This window comes from Mercurialis annua, linkage group LG6, assembly GCF_937616625.2.
Source record: "Mercurialis annua linkage group LG6, ddMerAnnu1.2, whole genome shotgun sequence".
Lineage (NCBI taxonomy): Eukaryota > Viridiplantae > Streptophyta > Magnoliopsida > Malpighiales > Euphorbiaceae > Mercurialis > Mercurialis annua.
The window spans coordinates 12,524,478-12,548,506 of record NC_065575.1 but is presented as its reverse complement, the minus strand read 5'-3'; the positions used below and the strand labels follow the sequence as shown (position 1 = coordinate 12,548,506).

Here is a 24,029-nt window from a genome sequence, read left to right as displayed (position 1 = left end):
GAACCAAAAGAAAAGAAAACCTAATGCCTTACAGAACGGTTATCGTCATTCAATTTGTTACATTTTGGTAAATGAACTTTAATTTTTACAACAATGAAGGTTACTACAAAAATCCATGCGAATAATTGCTTATATGACGACGACAAAGTTGGATTAGTCACGTAGTTTTCCGTCGCCAAATAAGCAATTAGTAACATAAGTTTTAATAGCAACCTCTCATCATAATAAAATAAAAACTAGATTACCAAAATATAACAAATTGAATGTCACTAGTCGTACTATAACTAGAGCTATAGCTCTGTAACCGCAATATGTACAATTGTTTTCTCTAAGCCTGATTCAGTCTAGACACAGGCAGGGGCCTTAAAATCTTTAATGGTGACAAAAACGAAGGAATGAGGAGCGACGGTGATTGGAGACGACGGATCAACAAGCCGCGGTTGCATTTCAGGAATGTCTAATGATTGAGTAAGCTGCAATGGAGTTCCATTGAGCAGCATGACATCACTTTGAATATTTGCATCTTTTGGTGTCAAATGATACTCTTCTCTTTGTTCAAATCCTGAACTAGTGTACTGATTTGGAGAATTGCTTGGGTAGAAATTGTCATCATTTACCAAAGAAACTGAGTAGCTGGTTTTGTTTGACATGTTGATCAGAAGAAGAGTCACTCCAGGCTGCAATCCATGCTGCAATCCATGCACAGATGTTAGCTATACATAGATTTTCCATATAAATTTTTTAAAATAAAATAACAAAAAAGAGTCAACATAGCCTCTGAACTTGTGACTCGGGATCAAATAACTCTTTGTCGGCCATTTTGATCAATAAAGGACAATACTCTCTATTTAAGTTAATCAAGGATAAAATTATACAATATACATAATCCAATTTAGTCCTTAATTGATTTAAAAATAAAAAATATTGTACTTAATGGATCAAAATGGATGAACATGAATTATTTGACCCCGAGTTACAAGTTTAGTTATCGGATTAACCCTTTACCCGATAAAATTATATTTTGAAATTTTGAATTTATGAAGAGAGCCGTCACTTGCTTGCTATTCACATTATACAATAGTATTGTACCTTTGTCTTGGAGCAATGTGTGTAAGCTCTAAGATATGGAGATGCATTATGAGAAGTAGCTAGTACTTGCTTTCCCATCAAGCGATGCCACAACAACGCCCTGATACCGAAACAAATCAATTCCATATCAATAAATAGTACGAAAATTTAAACGAGGAAACGAAAAACAACAAAATAATTGAAAAAGTAGTTCGACAGATGTACCCGTAATAGTCAGGATTTGGGATGAAAGTAGTGGTATTAAGGAGAGCATAATTTCCACCAACGAAGGCTTGTCTGCAGTAAACCTTATGGTTGTAAGTAGAAGTCATGCCCAATTGATCCAAGTACCAAAAGCCATCGGCAAAAGTATGGGAAACGTCCTTGCCACCGCTGTTATAAGCACCGCCAGATTCCCCAACCCAGGCTCCGGACCATGGTCCGAATTGCCTCACACTGTTCCGAACATTTTTGAATGTCTGTGCTACTTGGTCCAAGAAATAGGGGTCTTGAATCTTATCAATAAGAGTCTTGTCTACACCTGCTCCAAGGTTGTAGATATGGTGGGTGACTCCATCAACCACATTAGGTCCGATAGTCATGAGGAACGTATCGAACCATCGTTGGTCATAGAACCCGCCTGGACCCAACACTGCAGGTCTGGTATTTGGATCCGGGTACAATTGGTTTACTAATTTCCTAAGAACAACTATATCCCTCCCATAATCAACCGGATCAACCCTGGCAGACACTCCTGACCCACATAACTCATTCCCTAATTCGTACGAATCAATATTGTACCCTTTGGAAATTGTATATTTAATGAGATCACGAGCATTGTTCGAGTCCCATTTTCCGACCCAATTGATTGTTCCGTCATTCGCTTTTTTCTTTCCGATCAGAGCATTCAAGCTAAATGTCAGTTTCACTCTGCCGAAAAACCAAATTAATATCTCCAAACCGAAACTAATCACCAAAAACAACAAATAAAATAACTAACGAGCTCTAACGAGCTGTAACTCAAATAGTATAAACGTTAAATAAAAGATACCCAGTTTGGTTGAAGAATGCATTAAGTTGATCCCATCTTTCCATAGGAAGAGTGCCTCTAGTAAAACCAAATAAATAATCATCTCCATCTCTTCTTTTGAAGTGAGGGAATTTCTTTATGTAATTCCCAACTTTATACACTACTTGATCCTCCAATGATCCTCCCACTCTTATTCTCAAATTACCAAAAGCTAAACAAAAAAAAAACATTAATTTATCACATTCTTTAACTCAAACCAAAACATTTAGAAAAAGGACTATTGCATGCATGCATCCTTACCCTGCATAGCATTAGCCAAAATCTTGTTTCCCAAATCCTGATACACAAATTTAACTCAAGTAATTTAGTAATCTCATAATTAATATTAAAAAAAAGTACTAAAAGATATTAAAAATTGTACCAAATTAAGAACTCCAGATTGATTCCATGGACACTGTCCATAGTCACACTTGGTATGAGGCCACCAGTCCAAAGTTGCACATATGAAATTTTCATCAGTAGTTGCTATTGAGGTTAGTCCTCTTACAGTAACCTCCACATCATCTGCTTTAACACAGCTTATCAAAAATAACACAAATACCAAACCAACTAAAATTTGTTTAAGCTTAACCATAATGATTAATCCAAAGAAACTATTATAAATTAATAAGTATATAGTAGAGGTTTTTGATGGGTATTTATAGATGGATAATTACATTTTTAACATGTGATAATACACAATCTATCTCAACAGCCATCAACTATATTTATGCTAAAATATTTGAGGATGACTAAACCCTTTCAAACACTAACTAAAACTACAAAAGATTCACTTTTATCCTTTACTGCCTCAAATTAGAAAAATTATTATCAAGAAGTAAATACTGTAGATCTTTAATGTTAACAAGTGGATTTATTTGTCACAAAAACTTAAACTAATAATAAATGAATGGATAATTGAAATACTTGTCTTATTTTCTTTTTAAAGCGCATCTATACTATATTATAATCTTGAATTTTAAATTAGCATTAAGCATATTTTGACAAGTGGATTAGCTACAATTTGCCAAGTGGCAATTTTTTATTTAAATATTTTAATTATTCCATTAATCAATATTAATATATAGAAGTTATAAAATATGAAAATTTAAAACTTATAGAATTTTAAAAGTTTAATGGTTATGATTTGAAAAGTTCTATTAATATATAGAAGTTACAAAATATGAAAAGTTTAAAATTATAGAATTTTAAAAGTTTAATGGTTATGAATTGAAAAGTTTTAATATATAATTAATTTAATAATTAATATAATATAAATAATTTTATAAAATTTAATCATCAAAAATTACAATCTTGACCTTCAATTTAAAAATTAAGTATATTTTAAAAAGGGCCTAATCACTCAAAAACCCCTCACCTTTAAACTTTTTTTCAATTTCACCCTGACGTTGAAAATTTGTCAATTTTACCCACTTTTGAATTTTCCAATTTCAATTGTACCCCAATATTTTAATTTTTGTTAATTTTTTTACTTAAATGATGAAATCATTCAATTAATTAAGTCTAAACATGAAATTAAATTCTTTTTTATTAAAAAATGTACAAATAAGTCTTTTATTTTTAAAAACTAACTAAAAATTATAATCAAATTAACACTAATTTAAATTCTTAATTAATTTAACTAAATTTAAATAAATTTTAAAAATATACAATCAATATATGCGAGACATGGAGAATGTTTTAAACAAATTTTCAAACGCAAAAGATGTTAATTTAATTTTTCAGGGTACAATTGAAACACAAAAATGCAAAATAGGGTAGAATTGACAAATTTTCAACGTCAGGGTATGATTGAAAAAGGGCTAAAAGGTCGGGGTTTTTTTAAGACATTAGGCCTTTAAAAAGTGGATTGGCTATAAATTGCCAAGTGATAATTTTTTATTTAAAGTTTATTTATTATTTCATTAATTAGAAGTTATAAAATATTAAAAGTTAAAACTTATAGAATTCTAAAAGTCTAATAGTTATGAATTGAAAAGTTTAAATGTATAATTAATTTTTATAATTAATATTATATAAAGAATTTTGTAAAAACATTAACCAACAATATTTAAAAATTTATGATTTAAATTTTTTAAAAGTTTTAATACATTTATATTGTTTAGATGTTGTTTTTAAAAATTCTAATCCATAAAATATTAATATTATATGTTATGAAATATAAAATACCAACACTGTATATTTTAATAATATTAAAAAGTTTAATAATTTAAATTATTCCATGTTATAGAAATAGTTTCTTTTAAATCAATCAATATATTAAATTAATAAATAATTTTAGAATACATTTATTGAACATTACATTTATCTAATATAATGTTATTTAAACTAAAACTTAAATTTTGAAATTTATTTTGTTAATATGTTATTATATGTTAAGAATACGAAAAAGTTATTAAAATTAAATTTAATTAATTACAATTTAATGATTATGAAATTTAAAAAGTTTTTATTTATGTTTATAAGTTATAAAATCTTAAGAGTTTTCACATTAAATAGATGATAAGTAACCACTATATATATGTGTGTCTCTTACTCTTTGCTCACGTAATAGACCACGCCATAGATGATTTTTTCTTTCGGAAAGATGCGATTTGTTGACTACTATCATGGTATGTGTTTCCGGTAATCCTCTATTGTTCAATTTTTTCATAAGTTTTTTTATTATATTAAGATCGTTAATATCTATACAAAATGGATATAACTTTTTTTTATAGAATTTGATATATTATAGTGGTAAAAAGTTATGTCATTAATTCTCATATTTTTAATACCTTTTTTTATTATTTTTTGTATTTATCATTTTTATAGAAATTGAATATATAGAGAGATCATGTGAATTGAGGCCAATATTCGTGTGTTAGATCTTAAAAAGAAGAAGATAAGAGTATGTCTATTTATAAATGTATGAATATAAATTGATCCTTAATTTTTTTTATTAATCATGATTAAATAACATATATGTTCATCATAAACTATAAAAGATATAGGAATAATTAAATTTTATATAAATATAATTTTTGATGTCTTTATAGATAAACAATTAATATGCTACCATTATCTCTAAAATAGTATAAAAACAAATTTTATATTAATTTATTAAATATTATTAGCATTATATATGACAATAATTTATCTTAAATATAAATATATTAAGAGTATACACTATGTTTTTGTTTGTAGTTGTACTACAATGATAGCTTATAGTATAGATTACTAGGAGTGTTCGATGTAATAGTTAAAATGTCAAAACCAACTAATATAATAAGAAAATACAAACACATCCAAATTAAAGAGATAAAGTCTGAATATTTGATTTTATCAAAATACAATTGTTTTAAAAATATTAAAGATTAAACATACAAATTAAATATAAAAATTATAATGTGTTATACATACCATTATTAATTTATAAAGAGCTTTTAAAAATTTTAGTAATAAGTTTTAAAAAACGTAACGACAAAGTTTATAGTTTTAATGTAATAATAATAATTATTAGTTATTTTATATGTATAATTTTTGTAGAATTTAATCAATAATTAATAGTAATATTATATCATATTAATAAATTAAATATTTAATAAGTTTAATAAGTTTAATAATTTAATTTGTTTTAAGTTATACAAATGATTTTTTTAAAACCAATCAATAAATTTTAGAGAAAATAACAAAATTGCCAAAAAATAGTTTCTATTTTCACATAATATCATGTCATTATAAGAAATTTAACCTGTGCCATTTTTTTACAAAAATATTTCAACAGTACCATTAATCTGACGTTAGTGCGCGTCAGTCTGACGCACACTGACGTCAGCGCGCCAGCTGGCCTGATCAGGCCAGCTGACGCATTTTAATCTGGTGCACCTGCTGGAGCAGGTGCACCAGATTAAAATACACTGACCCGCGCATGCATGACGCGCGGGTCAGTGTATGAATTGACCCACTCATTTTTTTTTATTTTTTTAATAAAATAAATAATTTTTTTATATATTTATTTAAATTTTAAAATATTAATTTTAAAAATATAAAAATACACAAATGATATAATTTTATAAATTATGCATCAGATGTATTGTTAATACAAATCGAATACGGATTCAATGTATAAATATTATATCTACCATGTATATTATGTATCAGAGTGTATTTATTAAATATAATAAAAAAAATATTATATTTAAATTATTTATCAACGACATATTATTTAATTGTAAAAATTGTATAAATCATGTATAAATCATGTATAAATCATGTATCATTTATGTATCTATTAGGTGATTTTTTTTATCTATCATGTATAAATTATAAAATAAAAAATGTTACTATCATGTATAAATTATGTATCAACCATGTATCTATTAATTACATTTGAAATGTATTTATCATGTATAAATTATGTATTGAAGATGTATCTATTAATTACATTTAAAATGTATCTATTATGTATAAATTATGTATCATAGTTGTATTAAATAATGTATCGGAAATGTATCAAGTATTTATATCAAGGAGCAAAGATGCATTCCATGAGCATCAAATATATATTAGAGATGTGTTAAATAATATATAAAAAATATATGTAATAAAACTACAAAAAAGAAGACGTATAAAAAACAAGAAAGAGAGTTCGAACGGTCAAATATGTATTAAATATATATCGTAAAATGTATCAGATATGTATCAAATATATATTGGAGATATATCCGTTATATAAAATTTGACAATGATCTATTTAAATATATTTTTCAAATACCTTGTTTTATATTTGATTATTTCTTAATAAATGTATCATGCATGTATCTAATACATCAACCTTTAATTAAGCTCTTAATATAAGAATGTAACATTATAATAAAAAAAACATTAATAAGTGTTTGCTTTAGAAAAAATCCTACTCCTAAAATGGCAGCAGCTGCATACCATGGGTCCTGGTTATATTTTCATATTTGTCCACTTAACACATTAGAGATCTAATTTTTTTTAATTGAGTTTTCTAAATATTTTCAAGTCTCGGTACCTAAATTCAGTATCTTCAAACTGAAAATGAAGCCACTAATTTTTCTCTGTGAATGGATCCAATTTATAATTTAATTAGCTCGCAAAAAAAGTTAAATGAAAATAAATATAAAAAAAGTGAAAATAAATGACAAATAGTTTACATCTTTTTTATGGGAATAAAAAAATATATCTTGTGAGGGGTTGATTTTTAAAATGAAAAATCATAGAAATATCCAAAAAGTAGTACAGAGTTGGAAAAAAAAAAAAGAATTGTTGGCCGGCCATGTGACTTCCACCTCACAAAAGGAATAGAAGCTATATATATATATATATATATATATATGTAAGAAGATGGAACAGTTAATGAGTGTGGAGGTTTGGACATATGTAAGTTTGAGAAAGATGGCATTAAATGAAAACTAAATGAGTTTTGTGCTATTAATTGAAATAATAATGATAACAAAGAAATATCTTTATTTAAGATGGCAATTGGTGAAAAGCAATTGTGATTTATGAGTTTTCTTGTTATTTTCTCTAAATTTTATGGTATAATTATATTAAATTAATAAATAAATTAAATTAAGAATAAAAATAACTTTATTACAAAAAAAACTATAAAACATAATACTATAAAGATTAGAAATTTAATTATGAGATATGAAATAATTTTATATTATTATATGATAAAAATATGAAAATATTAATTAATTATTAATTTATATTATAAATCTGAAAAGTTTTATTTAAACTTATAATAATAAGTTATAAAATTTAAAGAGTTTTAATATATAATTGATATTTATATGTTACAAAACAAAATGTATTTTTTAAATTTAATTTAAATTTAAACCAATTAGAATTTAATTTATATAATTTAAAACAATCTATGGCTAGAAATGAAGAATTATATTATAAATAATATTTATAATTTAATAAATATGATTTTTTAATGGTTAGTCACTAAAATTAACTAATTATATATTAAAAATTATAAGAATTTAATTAATTTAAAATGTTAAATTATTTAATTTAATATAAATTAAAAATTCAGAGAAATTTATAAATAAAAAATAATTTTTTTAAAAATTATAAAATTATTCAATCGCACCCGCGCAATACGCGGGCATCGACCTAGTTATATATATACGAAGGCGTTGCACTCGTATCTCTGCAGAACTTCTCATATTACAAAAACCACTTGGTCAAGTTATGAATATCACGGTTTTTTCTTTTTAAGTAGCTCATTGCACTTTATGAAGAGCACTTGAGTAATTTAATTTTTAATATTAAAGATGCACAACTAAATTAGAAAAACAATGGTAAAGTACTATAAGAATAAATTATATATTGGTCTATTTTAATTTAATTTTAATATTATATATTAGAAATTGTTTTATACATACAATATTTACGTCTCATAAAAATAAATAAGGGAGAATTTGTAAAAAAGTTTAAAAATACACACTAAAGTAGTTATTTTTATTAGTTTCTCGTCTTTAATTCATTTATTCTATTTAAAAACTGAACACTTTTGATATTTTAATTATTGAACCGAACCGACTTATGCATATGCATGTCTCTTACGGACTAAGAAAAAAACAAATGTAAATCTGTTAATTAAACAAAACCAAAATTTAACTTAGTTTTGGTTAAAACTGATAATTAAAATAAATTTAAAATTAAGCAATTAAAAATATAACTTGTAATTTTATTTTTATCTTATCAATTTATAAATCAAACCGAAATAGAAATTGAATATAAAACTAGTTGTTAAATAACTGGATTAAATTGGTCGGTTCTAATTGAAAACTCGACAACTGTCTGGTCTAACTAACTTAAAAATTAAAAAACATTTGTGAAATCAGACTATTTATATTAACTGGATAACTTGAACTAACCATTAGTTTAACTATTAACTAAACGAGTCAAATGAGTCCGATTTTTTGAAAATAACTGATGGCTTCTGTGAGCAGAGCAGAGTTCGGGGGCCGCTCGCCCAAAGTTTATGGCTGACTTCTCGATCTGGAAATGGTTTGAAAAATAGAGTCGCCACCTAATTCAATTAGGAAATGCTTTTTAACCGACTAGATAACCTTACTCGCCTCTTGTAAGATTATAGTGCACCAAAGACTAGGGTTCCCCAGAGACTCTTGTTACCAGCTTTATTTACTGGACATATTCGTTTTTATCTCATCTCAACAGTATATGCAGTTCACATGATATAAAAGCTGTAAATAAATAGGGATGAAAGCAGTAAACACGTTTGACGCGCATATGACTCGATCAGGAACACTTTTTAACCTTGTTGACTTTGAGTGCCTGGCACTCACACGAGTTTTTACCATCGGTCTGGTAGGAATTGGCTCCCGGTTAGATCACGAGGGTTATGCGTCTCGTCGATCCGGTTCCACTGGTTTGGTCCGAAGTGGATTCTGAGATTGGGTTTACCCGGAATCGGCTCTAGAAGTTGCTGGTTTGCTAGGCCTCGGGCTCGTGGGCCCGGTTTATACAGTATGTTACATATTTGAACTTATGGGTACGTTTTACATCAGGTCTGGCCCGTTACAATACATAATATATAAGTACATAAATTATCTATGTCTAGGTTTGAAGTGGGCCTGATTCGGAGTCCGGATGAGCTTGGAAACACGTTTTGAAGTTCGGATCGGAGTCTAGAGGATCTGGGAAGCAATTCTGGTGATGCTGAGGAGCGACGAACACGGCGCCAGCTTAAGCTACCGGCGCCGGCAGGATGAAGAGGCGGCGCCGGCAGGATGAAGCGCCGGCAGAATTGTTATGGGCTATTTATGCCTAATTGCGTTTTAATCCTTCAAGTTTGCAGCTGTGCACATATTACACCTGCTTTGATTCCAGCAAGCAAATCGAAAGCTCGTCCCCCGGGCAGATTTCTCTGAAAATCATCGTTGGACGCTTCAGTTCCTTGTCACTTTTTACCTATCTGAAAAATAGGTGTCTACAGTTTTCCCCCTCTTTAACGAGAATTGACAAAGTAGGTCAATTTTTGTGAAAGAAGAGACTTGCAGCTACACAAGCGACAAGGATACTGCCCACCGTCAGAGGCGCTCACTCACCCAGTGCTATGCTAATGCCCTAGCCTGAGCATTACCCATCGTGGTGCATGAATCTGGCCTCATGCACCTCTAGTTCTAGTCTACTTCACATCTGGCCAGAAGTAGTCTTCTCAGTTGCCGTTGAACCCGGGCTGCCTGAGTGCGTCCCCCGTGAAATGAAGCTATAGACTCTCGGCCGTCCTGATAGTGATCTGATGCCTCACGACGTGAGGGGACCCCTCGCGACGTGAGGAAGGCCTGGCATGGCATGCCAAGTCTGTTTCGCCACGGAATGACATCCCGAGACCCGTACAATGCATTTCAACTTGATTTTGACCTACGAACCCCGAAAATGTGAAATTTGGACATAAAATATGAAGTTTATGATTAGGGTTGTGATATAAGGAGTTAGACGTTTAGGTTTAAGGTTAAGTCGTAAACCTAAAACGATATAGAGATAGTATCGAAGATCGATAAGTAGAGATGGAACGAAATAAGATTAGACGTGATTAGAACTCGACGAGTTACGTATATGTTTATATCTCGAGCCTAGAATGTCTATAGAGATAGATTCTTACTCGAGTTATGTTTTTCTGTTTCCTAGATCCGACGAGGCAACCAGCTACCGGACAAGGAGATCGTGAAACTTGACTGGGGTCGTGTGATCAAAGTTTTTGGAATAGCAAGCAGTGAGTTTATATGTGTTTATATTTGATGTATTAAAATGCATTGCTTTCTAAATGCGAATTGATTTATACGAATTGCATAACATGATTTATTATTGAAAATGCTTTGTATGAAATACACGCATCATTTTCTTGAAACCAATATAGATCTGATAAAACATGTTTTCCTATGGGACGGCAATAGGAACTACGTGATCACTAGTTAAGTCAAGCTGTATGCTTCTTCGTTTGATGTTGGAGACATCTTTTGTATATTTAGATATAAGGTCAGCTTGGTGGAAATATCCCGCGACCTGTATATGATGAGTCACCTACGTTGAACTATCCTGGGACTCATATTGATCGTTGGATTTGAGTGATGGTACTACTCACCTTGGGTTGAACTATCCTGGGACTGTACCAGATGGTATTGGTTGACTTGGTTGAACTATCCCGTAACCTACCATCAGGATTGCATTAATCGTTTTGATTGCAAAGAAGATTCAAGAAACCGAGGATTAGGGTTTCAATCGGAAGTTATATTCGGATGCATATAAATGAATGATTTGTAGCATTGTTTTGTTTTATAGAATACTCGCTTGTAAACTACGAACTCACTCAGTTTTGAATGACCCCGTTGTTTTAACCACTTTCAGGTGAATAGTCTTATGACATGACGAACTTCTATACTTGCTTCAGAAATCTGTGTTTAGAAGTATGTGCAAAGGAAGTTTCAATCGATAACGCTGCAGTAGTCTAGTCCTAGATGTTTATGCGGTTTTGTCAAACGGTTTTATGTATCGCTGATAGGAGTAAAATACTCCTATGTTTCTAGGTGTTTTCCGTATTGCTTCTACTTGTTTTGCCACGCTTTTCGGCTATTTCGTATGCCTTATTGCGTGTGTTTGTGTTGTAGGTAAAATGGAGCAAAACAGATTCTTTTAGGCCTAAATGAAGTTAGAATCAACAAATCCAAGGAAGGACTAAGTAGTGAACCAAAAAGATGGCAAGAACGCATGTGAAAATCCGACCCCGCTGCACTAATTGGTGAATTTTACCCAGCTATAAACTTCAAATGAATTTGTGTTCTTCATGAAAGTTAAAGTAGACACCCTAAGCTTTCCAACGGTTCAAGAATCAGCTCATTTGGAGGTGTCTACAAGGAGTTATGTAGATTTAAAGTCAGCGGTTCTGCAAATATTTCCTCCTTCGAGTTCTGAGGGCTCGATCGAGCTTGCCTTGCTCGATTGAGCCCTAACCCTTCGCACAAGGAGCTCGATCGAGATCTGAGCTGATTAATGAAGGAGCTCGATCGAGCCCTCCCTGAAGACACATAGGATTTGGATCTTTTTCATGCTAAAAGACAAGGTGGACCCATTCCGGATTTGGCCCAACACACCTAGGTACTAGGAACTTTATTTGCTCTTTTGTGAGCCATATATAAGGCCTTTTATATCTATTTTAGGTTATCAATCATTTTCTACAACAATTTAGTTTTAGCTTAGTTTTATTCTCTTAGGAGTAGAATAGTTTTAGGGTTTTGTGCCTCCATCTTTTCCACCATTGTTGTGTGGCTTGGAGCTTTACTTATTGTAAGAACAAGATTTATTTTTGAATGCAAGTGCTTAATTTGAATCTTCTTCTCCTAAGTAAGTATTGCTTATCTTTTATTTCTCTTTATTTAGTAGTTATTAGTGATGTTTAGCATGTTTGGCTAAACCCCCATGTTTGGGGGTTGATATGAACTCTTAAATGTTGCTTTGAATGGATTTGTATGTATGGCTTGAATAACATGTTTTAATCATTGTTCTTAATGCTTATTTTAGATTGATCTCCTAAAGCATGATTAGTGTTTATTTAATGCATTGAGAGATGGTTAAATAGATAGACATATGTGATTAGAAGTCTAAGTCATAACACTGTGAGAGCGGGTTAGGGATTAGGTAGCCGTTGAGTTGGATTAATCATTGCTTGTTGTTTAATTGATTGGGTTTAGTATCACGAGAGTGATTTAAGCTTTAATTGGTTTTTCGATAGGTGGTTTTGTTGTTCTTTAAGGCTCGAGAGAGCGGGAACGATGCTTTAGAAACAACTCGGTTCTTGTTGAATGCCATGATGTTCATTTCCGTTTGTTGCAATGTTAATTAGCTAGTATCAACCCTCAAACACTTTAATATTATTGTCTTTAATCCTTTTATCATTTAGTTGTTGATTGTTGTTTGCTTTTATAGTTGAATAGTTGATTGCTTAAGTTTAAATTCCGTAGTTGTTAATCGAAAAACCAATCATTCGTTTGCTATCCGAATTGGAGTTCAAAATCATATTTCATTCTCATTAAACCTCTTATCCCTGTGGGTTCGACAACCCGGACTTATAGTCCACTTTTATTACAAGTTGGTGAGTTAAATTACCAACAATCGCCTATAATCTGCTATTTTGTAAACTTGTATAGTTTTATCTGCGCTTAAACCATTTGCTTTTGATGTGCGAAATAGGGCGATGCTTGATGTGGCATCTCATATTAAGACCCTAGTTTCTATGTATAGTTTTCAGAATGTGAATAGATGTTCACAATCGAATCGTTTTAAAAGCCTTTCTAAAAACGTTTTGCATGATTGCTTATCTGATTAGATCACAAAACGTTTATAGTGGTTTTAGGCTTACTACGGATTTCGGAGCTACCACTCCCATTTCATAGCGTCGATCTCGACTCGAGATTCTTGGTCGTGACAATAACGGAGCTCGGGTTATGTTTTATGATGGACGTCGTGTGGTGTTTATCTAGAATATCAATCTTTTACACTTAGCTTGGTGACCCCCTAGATCACATGGTCGGTGAATTAGTCGTGCTAGATCCGACCTATGATGCCTCACATCATAGGCGGAGAAGGTGTATACATATGTTCTCGAATTCGAGCTTTGGGCGAGGTGCTACTGTGTTTATCGCAGCTCTGTGTCTTTTGTGGACACCATGTCGGTGAATTGCTTGACTTAGCGATACTTGTTTTTGGCGAGGTTGCTTCGCCCCTACCAATCATTATCGCTATGTTATCACATAGTTTATAAAACTATGTTTTAACCGTTTGAATTCTCCACCAATTGCCTATGAATGGAATTGGTTATGATTATGATTTGTATGAGTCGAAACAGGGCAGTGTTGGAGATGAAGTATCGCTTTGTAAGATCCTGGTTTCCAAAAGACCGTTCTGTATTGATTTTAAAAAGACGTTGTATATGTTAAATGTTGAAAAGGTTTTGTATTTGATTTAATGGATGTTTTGCAAAAAAAATTGTTCGTTTTTAAGGCTTGCTACGGGTTTCGGAACAAACTTTTCCATTCCCTAGCGCCGGTCGCGACTCGAGATTTTGGATCGTGACAATTTTGTATGCTACATGTTTATACAAAAGGCTTTTACAAGTTGCTTATAAAGTAAAACTGAATTTATGGTAAAAAAAAAATTATGTTTGTACAAAATATTTTAACTACTTGTTTATGATGTCAACTGGTTTTATACTATTGACATTGTATTCGGATAGGGCATTATGTTATATAGAGTTTACACGTACGCCCTGAGTTCTAGAGATAGAATTACAATATTTTGGTTATATTTTTAGGAAAAGGTTTTCAAATACTTATAAAAAAAGTGGAGACCAATTTATGTTTTCAAAACGCGAAATATTTATAGAGGTTAATAGGCTTGCTACGAGTTTCGGAACTATCATTATCATTCCCTAGCACCGTCTCGTCCCATGGAATTGGGTTGTGACAGGTATATAATTAATTTTTAAATTTTATTAAAAATTAAATAAAATAAAAAAATCGATTTTTCAACGCCTCCAACTCCACATACCGCCTTCATCGAACCCGCTACAGCGACCAACCGCCGCTGTTGGGCTCGTCTTCCCCATTAGATGAGCTCAAAGCTGGTCTTCCATGGAGAAGCCAAGCTCGGCGATGGGTCTGAGGGAGGTAGCGATGGATCCGAGGGAGGCAGTGATGGAGTTGGAGGTTTTTCATTAGTTTATATTAAAAAAATTAATATGAATTTTTTAAAGGCAGAAGGTATAAAAAAGCCCTCGAGTTTTTTTTAAAAGTACAAATCAGCCCTTTTACTTTATCTGGGCACAATTAAGCCCCCGTGTTTTTAAAATTGAACAATTAAACCCTTATTATTTTAAAATCGATCAAATAAACCCTTTTAATTTACTTTTGGAAAACTTACCCCCTCAATTTTTGGTAAATATTTTAAATATTAAAATTATTTTTGAACTTTTTCCTATATGATTATGAGAGACATGTCAGCTATTAACGTGTTTCTAATGATGTTGGATAAAAGGGGTTATTTGTTCTATTTGAAAACAAAAAGGGCTTAATTATACCCCAAAAAAGTAGAAAGGCTGATTTGTACTTTTAGAAAACTACGAGGGTTTTTTTGTACCTTTTGCCTTTTTAAATTAGTGGAGAAGGTGGTTTATTTGGGGGATTTATAACATTAAATACTATTTAAAATATATGTTAAATATGAAAAAAAATTATTTTGAATATTATCTAAATAAAAAAAGTTCAATTTACTATTTTAGAGTGCTATAAAAAGTTAAAAATACAAAAAAAAAATATAACATTACGAGTTTTACAATATCAGAGTGCTGTTGGAAAAGGAATTCGGTAATTTTTAAGACTATTAGCCTAAAATTTATTTAGTTTACATCATCTAAAGGCAAAACATATGGCAAAAATAAGGGTAATTTTATGTAGTATAAGAAGGTATATAGAGCTAAAAATAAAAGAGAAAAATGAGAGATACATGTGTAAAATTAAAACGCAATTATTATGTTGAACTTGTTGTATAATGAGGTAAGACATGATCCCTCAAATGGTTATTTTCCCCCTCCAGAAGCCCAATTACCTGCACCAACCAAGAATTCATTACTAGAGAAAGCATTCCATCTTAAAGACATGGAAACATAAATTTATCCATACCACATTTCCTTATATATCATGTTATTTAAATTTTATTATTTTAGTTTAATAAATGTTTTTGATTGTTCTCAAATATATTTTACCGCTTGTTAGAGCGTGGTCGATCAAATAAAAAAATCCGTGAATAGAAAGTTTATTATAACTTACGTAAATAAAATTGTGACGCGTTGATTTCAAAAAAAATCAGATAAATTTTTTAGATTTCCTATAAAAATATTGAATTAGATTTCAGGACAATAGTTATTGAGAGACAAATTTATTTTGTCTATGTAAAATTGGTTAACCATTCTCGGATGGTTGTCCGTGAATAAAATTTATTAGTAAAATACTAATTTTAGTAATATTGATTTTTTAAATTTGTTAGAGTTGAAAATAATTAATTTTAATAATGTTAAAACAAATTTATTTAGGAAAAATATTTTTATATTTACAATTTTGATTATTTTAACCAAATATATTTTTATAATATAATTTAGACATTCTAGTCTATTAATTTTATAAATTGAATCTAATATATTTGAACTTCAAATTATATCTATTTTTGAAATTTATTTGTATAACCTTTTGATTTCATGAGTTGTTACTTTACACAATTGATCTTCAGTTCAATAAAAAAAATCAATTTAAAATGTGGATTATGTCCTAGAAATAGGTTCAAATTGACGACTGGATATAGCTCCTCCAATTTGCAGATTGATGGACCATAATGTCCAAATTAATTTTAGAGAGTTATTTTGACAAAACGATTAAAATTGTAGATATAAAAAAAAGGCTTAATTGTTTTAAAAAATTATGAACTTTAGTGTGTTTGCAATTTTAACATCAAGTTTTAGTTTTGAGTAATGTGGGACACCCAACTTTTGAATTTTTAAAATTTAAAAAATATCGAACAATTTTTCGTTAAAAATAATGATGTGGACGTTGAATCAGTGTTTATTTGACGGAAAATTGCTAGGTATTTTCAAATTGGAAAAAAAAATAGTTCATTGCTAAAATTGAAAATTTGTGTTAAAATTGCAAAACACGTCAAAATGCATGAATTTTAAAGCAATTAATCCTATAAAATATTATTTAGCCAAATAAAATAAATTTTGAATTATTCGGAACTAAATAACGGGCATATACCTCTCCGATGGACGGTCTCATTTCGGGGCTTCTTTGGACACATAAATATGCTGCTTTAGCCACGAGGTACAGTTCATAAGTGTCATATGAATCTCTTATACGTTGATCAATAAGCTCATGTAATGCAAGATTCTCAATCAATGGCTCTGCCTAATAATGTCCATTAAAAAAGATTGGATTCAGATGGACTTATTTAAGCTATTTTAAAAACTTTAAGTGTGTTTCAGCAATTTACATACCCATTGTCGAAGTGATTGTTGTCCTTCTTCTCTTTTAGAATTGACAACTTTTTGTCCTGAAAGTAGTTGTAAGAGAATGATTCCATATGCATACACATCTGTTCTTACAGAAACAAGTCCACTTTCTGCATATTCTGGAGCAAGATATCTACATGCACATGCCAAACCCTAAAATTAGCCACATTTATACAAACACATGTAATACTTTTCGAGGGCGCTAAATTTGTTTTGATAATTGAGAACGGGGAGTGCTTGTGGGAGTATAATCTAACAGTTTGCTGCCCAACCCTTATACCATTTGAGTTATAGTTTTTTGCTGTTTCATTTTGATTAAGCAACTTTAATTTAGATACTCAACTTTAGAAGTAGAAGAAACGGATTTCTTTTAGAAATTTTTAATGGAAAGTTTAGGATATTAATATTTTTATTTTTGGATCACTTGTAAAATGCAAATTACCCAAAAGTGCCAAGTATCCTTGTCTGGACCTCATCAGTAGTCTTCCATCTAGCAAGACCAAAATCTCCAAGCTGTGATGAAGATCAAGCTCATTAGTATCACTTAATAAAAAAATCCTACCGGTCATATCGACACAAAAAAAATATGGTATAGAAATGAACCATGGGGACGAAGTCATGTGTGAGCAATATATTGCCAGGCCTAACGTCCCGATGAATAATAGGACCACCGCGACATTCTTCATGAAGAAAGCGCAACCCTTTTGCAATTCCAATCGCAATCGAATATCTCTGGTGCCAGTCTAGTGTGTTTGCTTCCGTATCTTTATTTTAAAACAATGCAATAAAATTCAATAATCAAATTAACTCACAACCTAGCAGATTTCTGCACAGCGCTTATAACTCATTGATTGAATAAATATTGTCGATGAATAAACTTACCAAATAAATGCCAATCGAGAGATTGATTACAAATATACTCATAAACGAGGATATTAAGATTCTCCTTGCAGCAATAACCCAGAAGCATGACAATGTTCTTATGGCGAGCGAAATTTAGAACATAAACCTCAGACTGAAACTCTGTAAAACCCTGTGTGCTTGCTTCTTTGTGTACTTTTGCTGCAATTAATTGTCCGTCTTTAAGTTCACCTTTATATACATGTCCGTACCCACCTTCACCTAATAAATTATCCTTTGAAAAATTCTGTGTAGCAATTTGTATCTCAGAGAAACTGAATTGCATTGAATCTTTTATGTACAATTCAGTCCTTGCTCCACATGAAGAACACAAAATTGGTGCTTCTGTTGATTCCCATCTTGATGCACTCTTATAGTTTTTTGAGGGGATTTGATTTGATGAACAATATTCGTTTTCTGCTTTGATATTGGGAGTGCCTGAAAAGCACTATAATTTAGTGTATTTAAATAAAAAAAACGCAAGTTAAGTCAAAATAATTAAATTTTCTATGACTCTTAAAAATATTTTTAAAAAATCTCCCTAGTTCACTTTTAACCTCCTCTATAGGCGTATGCAGAAAACGATCGAAACCGAAAAACTGAATCAAGTCGACAAATTCGATTTACATTACTAGAAAACAACCTTTTAACAACGGATATTTTCGTCGCTAAAAGGTTGAAATGCGTTGATAAATAAGTTCTACATGTATACCAAATCTAAAGGTTTGTTTCGGATTGAAAAAATATAGTTTACCAAAAATTTTGGTTCGGTTTAAAAAAATAAAAAATCAAATGACGGAAAAAATCAACTAAAATTATAATAAAATATTAAATTAAAATAGATTAAGAGCCTTCAAAAAAGTTTAGATAAATTTATAAAAAGATTTGAGCATCTTTTTATTATGCTAAATCAATTCCACATCGCTAAATTTAACATTGAAGATGCAATGTACATGTTCATTTCAATGATATATCTTGTGTTAAATTAAGCATAAGCTAAATTTAAAAAAAGGTTTACAAGTTTAGCATATGTTAAATTATTTTATCCATCTAAATTAATTATAAAAATGCATTAATAATGATTTTATGTAATATAATATCCATTCAGAAATGCTACTTAATCTGTCTAAATAATTAAACAGGAAGATTACTGACCCGATGGATATGGCTTAGAAAAGTGTCCAAAATCCAAAGAAGGGAACCAGCTGCTATTTGTGGACTTGGGTGTATCAGAAATATCATAGGAAGTACTAGAAAATAAGTTGGTTTTGTAAGAGACAGTGCTGCTGAATTGTCCTTCATTGTCAGTAAAAGCTTTTAGAGAAGTCAAAGGTGGAACAGATTTGGACATGGAATAAATAGACCTAACAACTTCTATTGGATCTGTTTCATCAGTTGCATGAGGTCTCTTCAGTACCACTGATAAATTATCTTGGATCAGTGCAACTTTGCATGGTATCTGTTTTAGATAATACTTCAAATCCCTTCTCAAATGCCTGTTTCAAGTAAAAAAAAGAAGTTCGGACATTATATTGATAAATTCAAATAAGGTGATTGAGAATTTTTTAGGAAGACTCGGTTTACTAAATTATCTGTGGATTGCGCCTATCACATTATGACATGCCATTAAAATAGTGCGACTATTGTAATGTTACTATTCAAATGTATGAAAAAGAAAACTACAATATTGTCACCATTTTAATGACGTGCTATAGTGTGATAAATTAGTATAAAGATAACGTGGTGGACTAAAGTCACATGTACCATCAGTATAATTATTCCAAAAAAGAAAGCAGATATGCTATACATACCCAGTTAAGAAAAGGCCTAATGTCTTAAAAAACCCCGACCTTTTAGCCCCTTTTCAATCATACCCTGACGTTGAAAATTTGTCAATTTTACCTTATTTTGCATTTTTGTGTTTCAATTGTACCCTAAAATATTAAATTAATGCCTTTTTTATTTGAAAAAAATTTAAAAACATTCTCCACGTCTAATATATATTAATTGCATGTTTTTAAAATTTATTTAAATTTCGTTAAATTAATTAGGAATTTAAATTAGTGTTAATTTGATTATGGTTTTTAATTAGTTTTTAAAAATAAAGGACTTATTTGTACTTTTTTGAATATAAAAGAATTTAATTTCATCTTTATACTTAGTTAATTGAATGATTTCATCATTTAAGTAAACAAATTAACAAAAATTAAAAAATTGGGGTACAATTGAAAACGGAAAATTCAAAAGTGGGTAAAATTGACGAATTTGCAACGTCATGGTAGAATTGAAAAAAACATTAAAGGTCAGAGGTTTTTGAGTGATTAGGCCTTAAGAAAATGATAAAGATTACTATTTTTCAATTTTTTTGTTTAATTTGTTTTGAATAAATAAATTTTTTGGGCAGAAGAGGAATGTATATTACATTCATTATGAAACATACTTGAAACTAAATTACACCTAACTTGATATGTCAGACAAAATGAGTCACTCCATCAAATTTAAAAATAGACTAGATAAATAAAAAATTAAAATGTTTGTAGCTTATTGAATTAAAAAAAATTGAAATAGGCACCAAATAAATGAAAAATTGAGAGTTGAAAGACTTTTTATTATTTTTATGTAAAAATTGTTAATTATTTAAGGACGCACTGGTAAACAGCACACTCACGTAGCTTTATAATACAACTTTAAAGAGACATTACATAAATAAAAAATCAAAATTAAATTAGCTTCTTGATTGGTTAAGCCAATAATAAAAGAAAAAAAGAATGGGTGTATACCTATCAAGTACAACACAAGCTGCTTTATAAGATACAACTTCTTGTATAATCACATGCTTCATGGGAGATCCTGCTGTAATTCTAACTTCAATACTCACCTATAATTTAATGCAAACTATGTGATTAAAGAACAAAATATATAACTAATGAGTATTTAAATATATGTGTTAATTACCAGTTAAGACAATTAATTAGAGCATATATATGTATCTAAATTACCCCTTTGTGTGCAAAAGATGTGTTAATTACCCCTTCATCTTCACAAACTTGGGCACTTCTAAGCAGCATTTTTATATACACATCAATTTTCTTTAAAACTTCCTCTTCCATTGCTTTAATACTTGCTCCTCCAAACGATTCAGGGCATGCTTTCATATATCCCACTGTTAAGATATATAATTAAATTTATGTATCAATTTGATATAAATTATAATTTTAGTACCATAATAGAATATAAAACAAAAAATCGATACAACTCAAATGAATTACACTTACTAGGATTAGGCACCTTATGAAGAACGCCAAGAATAATAAGAGTATCACCTCTGCGAAGAATATCACCTCTCAATCGTACTTCGTCAATGGTACGCCTGAGTTCATGCACTCCGCGATCTCGAGTCGCATCGTAAACAATAATAACATGAGATGAATTAGTAACAGGACTTTGATCCATTAAGTAAAGTGTATTCAAACGGCTTAATTAGCTCGAGAAAAGAGAAAAAGTTTAATTACAGGAGGATTTATTGTTTAAGGTTGTTGGTAGTTCGTTATAAAGAGGCTGATTACGTAGGAACAGACATTAGAGATTAGGATTGGTTATCCAATAATGTTGTGTTACGTTGATTGGAAATGAAATTGATTTGTCTTTACAAAAGTGGTATTGTAATGCATGGAACAATCTAGGGAGTTAAGGGTAGATTCTAAGAATATTTAAGGATATGCTTTAAGCCTTTAAGTATATGCTTTATAATCAGCCGTCCAAGATGGTAACAATGAAAAAATTGTTCGTCAGTTGATGACAAGTTTAAGTGTTCTTCGCCTGTTATAGATTAAAAAAATAGTTGAAATGCCTTCTCCTTTCTTTATCTTATTGTTATTTTATTCGTCACATTCTTCAAAATGCTGTGCTTCTTTTTGGGTGCATGTTATTCACGGCTCCAGCTATTCCAGAAATTTTTAAGTGAACCTAATTCGCCATGTAAGATTATGGACAATCCAATTAATGTGAGATTTATTTATTGATTCATACAATTATTGTTGCAACGTGTCACACAATAAATAGATGGTTCATAATTTTACGTGGCGAAGTAGGTTTATACAAATATTTCTCCTTCAAGTGAAGTGCAAGATCCATGACCCGACCGCTTCCCCTCTGTAGGGAAAATACCGGAATTGAATTCTGCCTTTAAAGAAGGACTTTCAGGTAAGCATGCATAGCTTAATGAAAAAGAGAATAGAAGGAGTATGTCCTCTTATAGTATCAGTATCCCTCTATCCATCTGTCTTGCATTGCTTTGCTTCACTGGAGCTTATATAAAGCGGTGATACAAAGAATAGAGAGAATCTGTCTTTATAGTGCATATGGACTGACTTTACTACCATCAAAGCTTCCGGTTCTATTCCTTTTTTTTTGAAGTAAAGGCTTGTTATCGACGAATAAATAAGCTCTTTCTACTTTGCCCAAAAAGCTCGTCCTAAGGAAAGCAGTTTTCACTTGAGAAGATAACTTAAGTTATAGTTATTACAGCTAAAGCGATAGCAACCCATGAACGAAGTGCTCGACCATAGGGAACGAGCGGAATAAAAGTAGCGAGTTAAGGGTTAGGTAAGTAGCAGAAAACTTTGGTATCTTCAACCAGGGTGATGGACTTACAATTTTACAATGGCACATAGCTGGAGCGCCCTTCTATCTTCTATCCTTTCCTACCTATTATGCCAAGCCTTTCTCGGCCAGGCCAAATGATATAAAGGGCTTTTTCAGCTTGCTGACTAGGGTTGGCAGCTAAATTCAGTCTTCGAGACCCCATAACATAAGGAAGTCGTGGAGTGCATGAGCCCCCTTTTAGAGATAGGAGCTACTTTATTGTGGTAGTAATTGCGAATGAGCAAGTAGGGGGCGGCAACTAAAGAGATATCGAAACTAACCGCGATTGCAGGAATAAGTTGACTTTCTTTCATTTTGGTTATGGAAAGTGAAAGTAGTTTCGTTTAGTACGCGATCGCTTCACACCTCGCGGTGCTTACACCTCTCGCCTATCGAAGTTCTGTTCAAAAACCTCGTCCGAGAACTTGTATCTGAATCCCATTTTGGAGCATTAGTAGGCTGGGTTACGCTAGCTTCATAGCTTTCTCCTAAGGATAGATGTCCAGGTGAAACATCGTGATTAGCCGAATAAAGGTCCCAGGTAACAGCTAATTATATCTTTTAATTTTTAAAAATTTGATAATTAGTTTATTTTTAATAAAAAAAAACCCCCTTTTCCTTTTTTTTCTCCTTCTTCTTTTCTCCGCTTTCTTCCATTCTTTTCGACCACCATCCTTCCACTCATCTCATCCGCGCTTAGCTTCCACCTTCTCAGGCGAGGAGTTGATGCTCCTCGCCTGAGGAGTAGCAGATCTGCCCGTATCTCAGGCGAGGAGCAGCGGTTTGTGGTGGAATGGGGTCCGGGAGGCGGTTTACGGCTGCGATTTCTGGTGGTTTAGATTTAGGTGTTTAATTAAAATAATTAGGCTAATTAAGTTTAGTCTTTTATTTTAATTGTGTTTAATTAAAGTTTTATTTGGGGTTAATTAGAATTAATTAGTATAATTAGCAATCTCACTCTTTTTTGGGTTGTTTTTGTGTCGGGAGGCTGATTTGAGCTAAAAATGCAAGTTACGGGTTGATTTGTACTAAAAGCGACGAGAATGACTCATTTGATATTTCGTGCCAAGTTGAGGGGGTGAATTGATGCTTCGTTTTATTTCAATTGGTAAATTACTTTTGATCTCCAATTTTTTTTGAGGAAATGCTTTACAGTATGTGATTTTTAATTTTATATTGTTTTAGAATATAGTTACATCTTATATCTTTCTCTACTAAAAATATATTTTTTAC

The 24,029-nt window shown here is 30.9% G+C and overlaps 2 protein-coding genes across 4 annotated transcripts; both read right to left on the bottom strand.

Annotated features, from left to right (window-relative positions):
• Positions 1–252: 252 nt before the first annotated feature.
• Positions 253–2,756, bottom strand: LOC126686236 (heparanase-like protein 2). 2 transcript variants are annotated; one of them, XM_050380281.2, is made up of 6 exons: positions 2,520–2,756; positions 2,399–2,435; positions 2,120–2,309; positions 1,294–1,998; positions 1,090–1,189; positions 253–689 (listed from the first exon to the last, which is right to left on the bottom strand). In XM_050380281.2, the coding sequence occupies exons 1-6, from the start codon at positions 2,730–2,732 to the stop codon at positions 345–347; spliced, it is 1,590 nt and encodes a 529-aa protein (XP_050236238.1). In that variant the 5' UTR covers positions 2,733–2,756; the 3' UTR covers positions 253–344. The 2 variants fall into 2 exon arrangements, with proteins under 2 accessions (XP_050236238.1, XP_050236239.1); XM_050380282.2 differs by having other exon boundaries at positions 253–677.
• Positions 2,757–15,626: 12,870 nt separating this feature from the next.
• On the bottom strand, positions 15,627–22,076 carry LOC126688247 (probable serine/threonine-protein kinase PBL24). Of its 2 annotated transcripts, none has more exons than XM_050382878.2 (10): positions 21,428–22,076; positions 21,152–21,315; positions 20,933–21,030; positions 19,308–19,648; positions 18,135–18,590; positions 17,856–18,016; positions 17,695–17,765; positions 17,238–17,385; positions 16,999–17,148; positions 15,627–15,799 (listed from the first exon to the last, which is right to left on the bottom strand). In XM_050382878.2, exons 1-10 carry the CDS (start codon positions 21,603–21,605, stop codon positions 15,722–15,724), a joined length of 1,845 nt encoding a protein of 614 aa, XP_050238835.1. In that variant the 5' UTR covers positions 21,606–22,076; the 3' UTR covers positions 15,627–15,721. The 2 variants fall into 2 exon arrangements, with proteins under 2 accessions (XP_050238835.1, XP_050238836.1); XM_050382879.2 differs by having other exon boundaries at positions 21,182–21,315; positions 21,428–22,075.
• Positions 22,077–24,029: the final 1,953 nt, after the last annotated feature.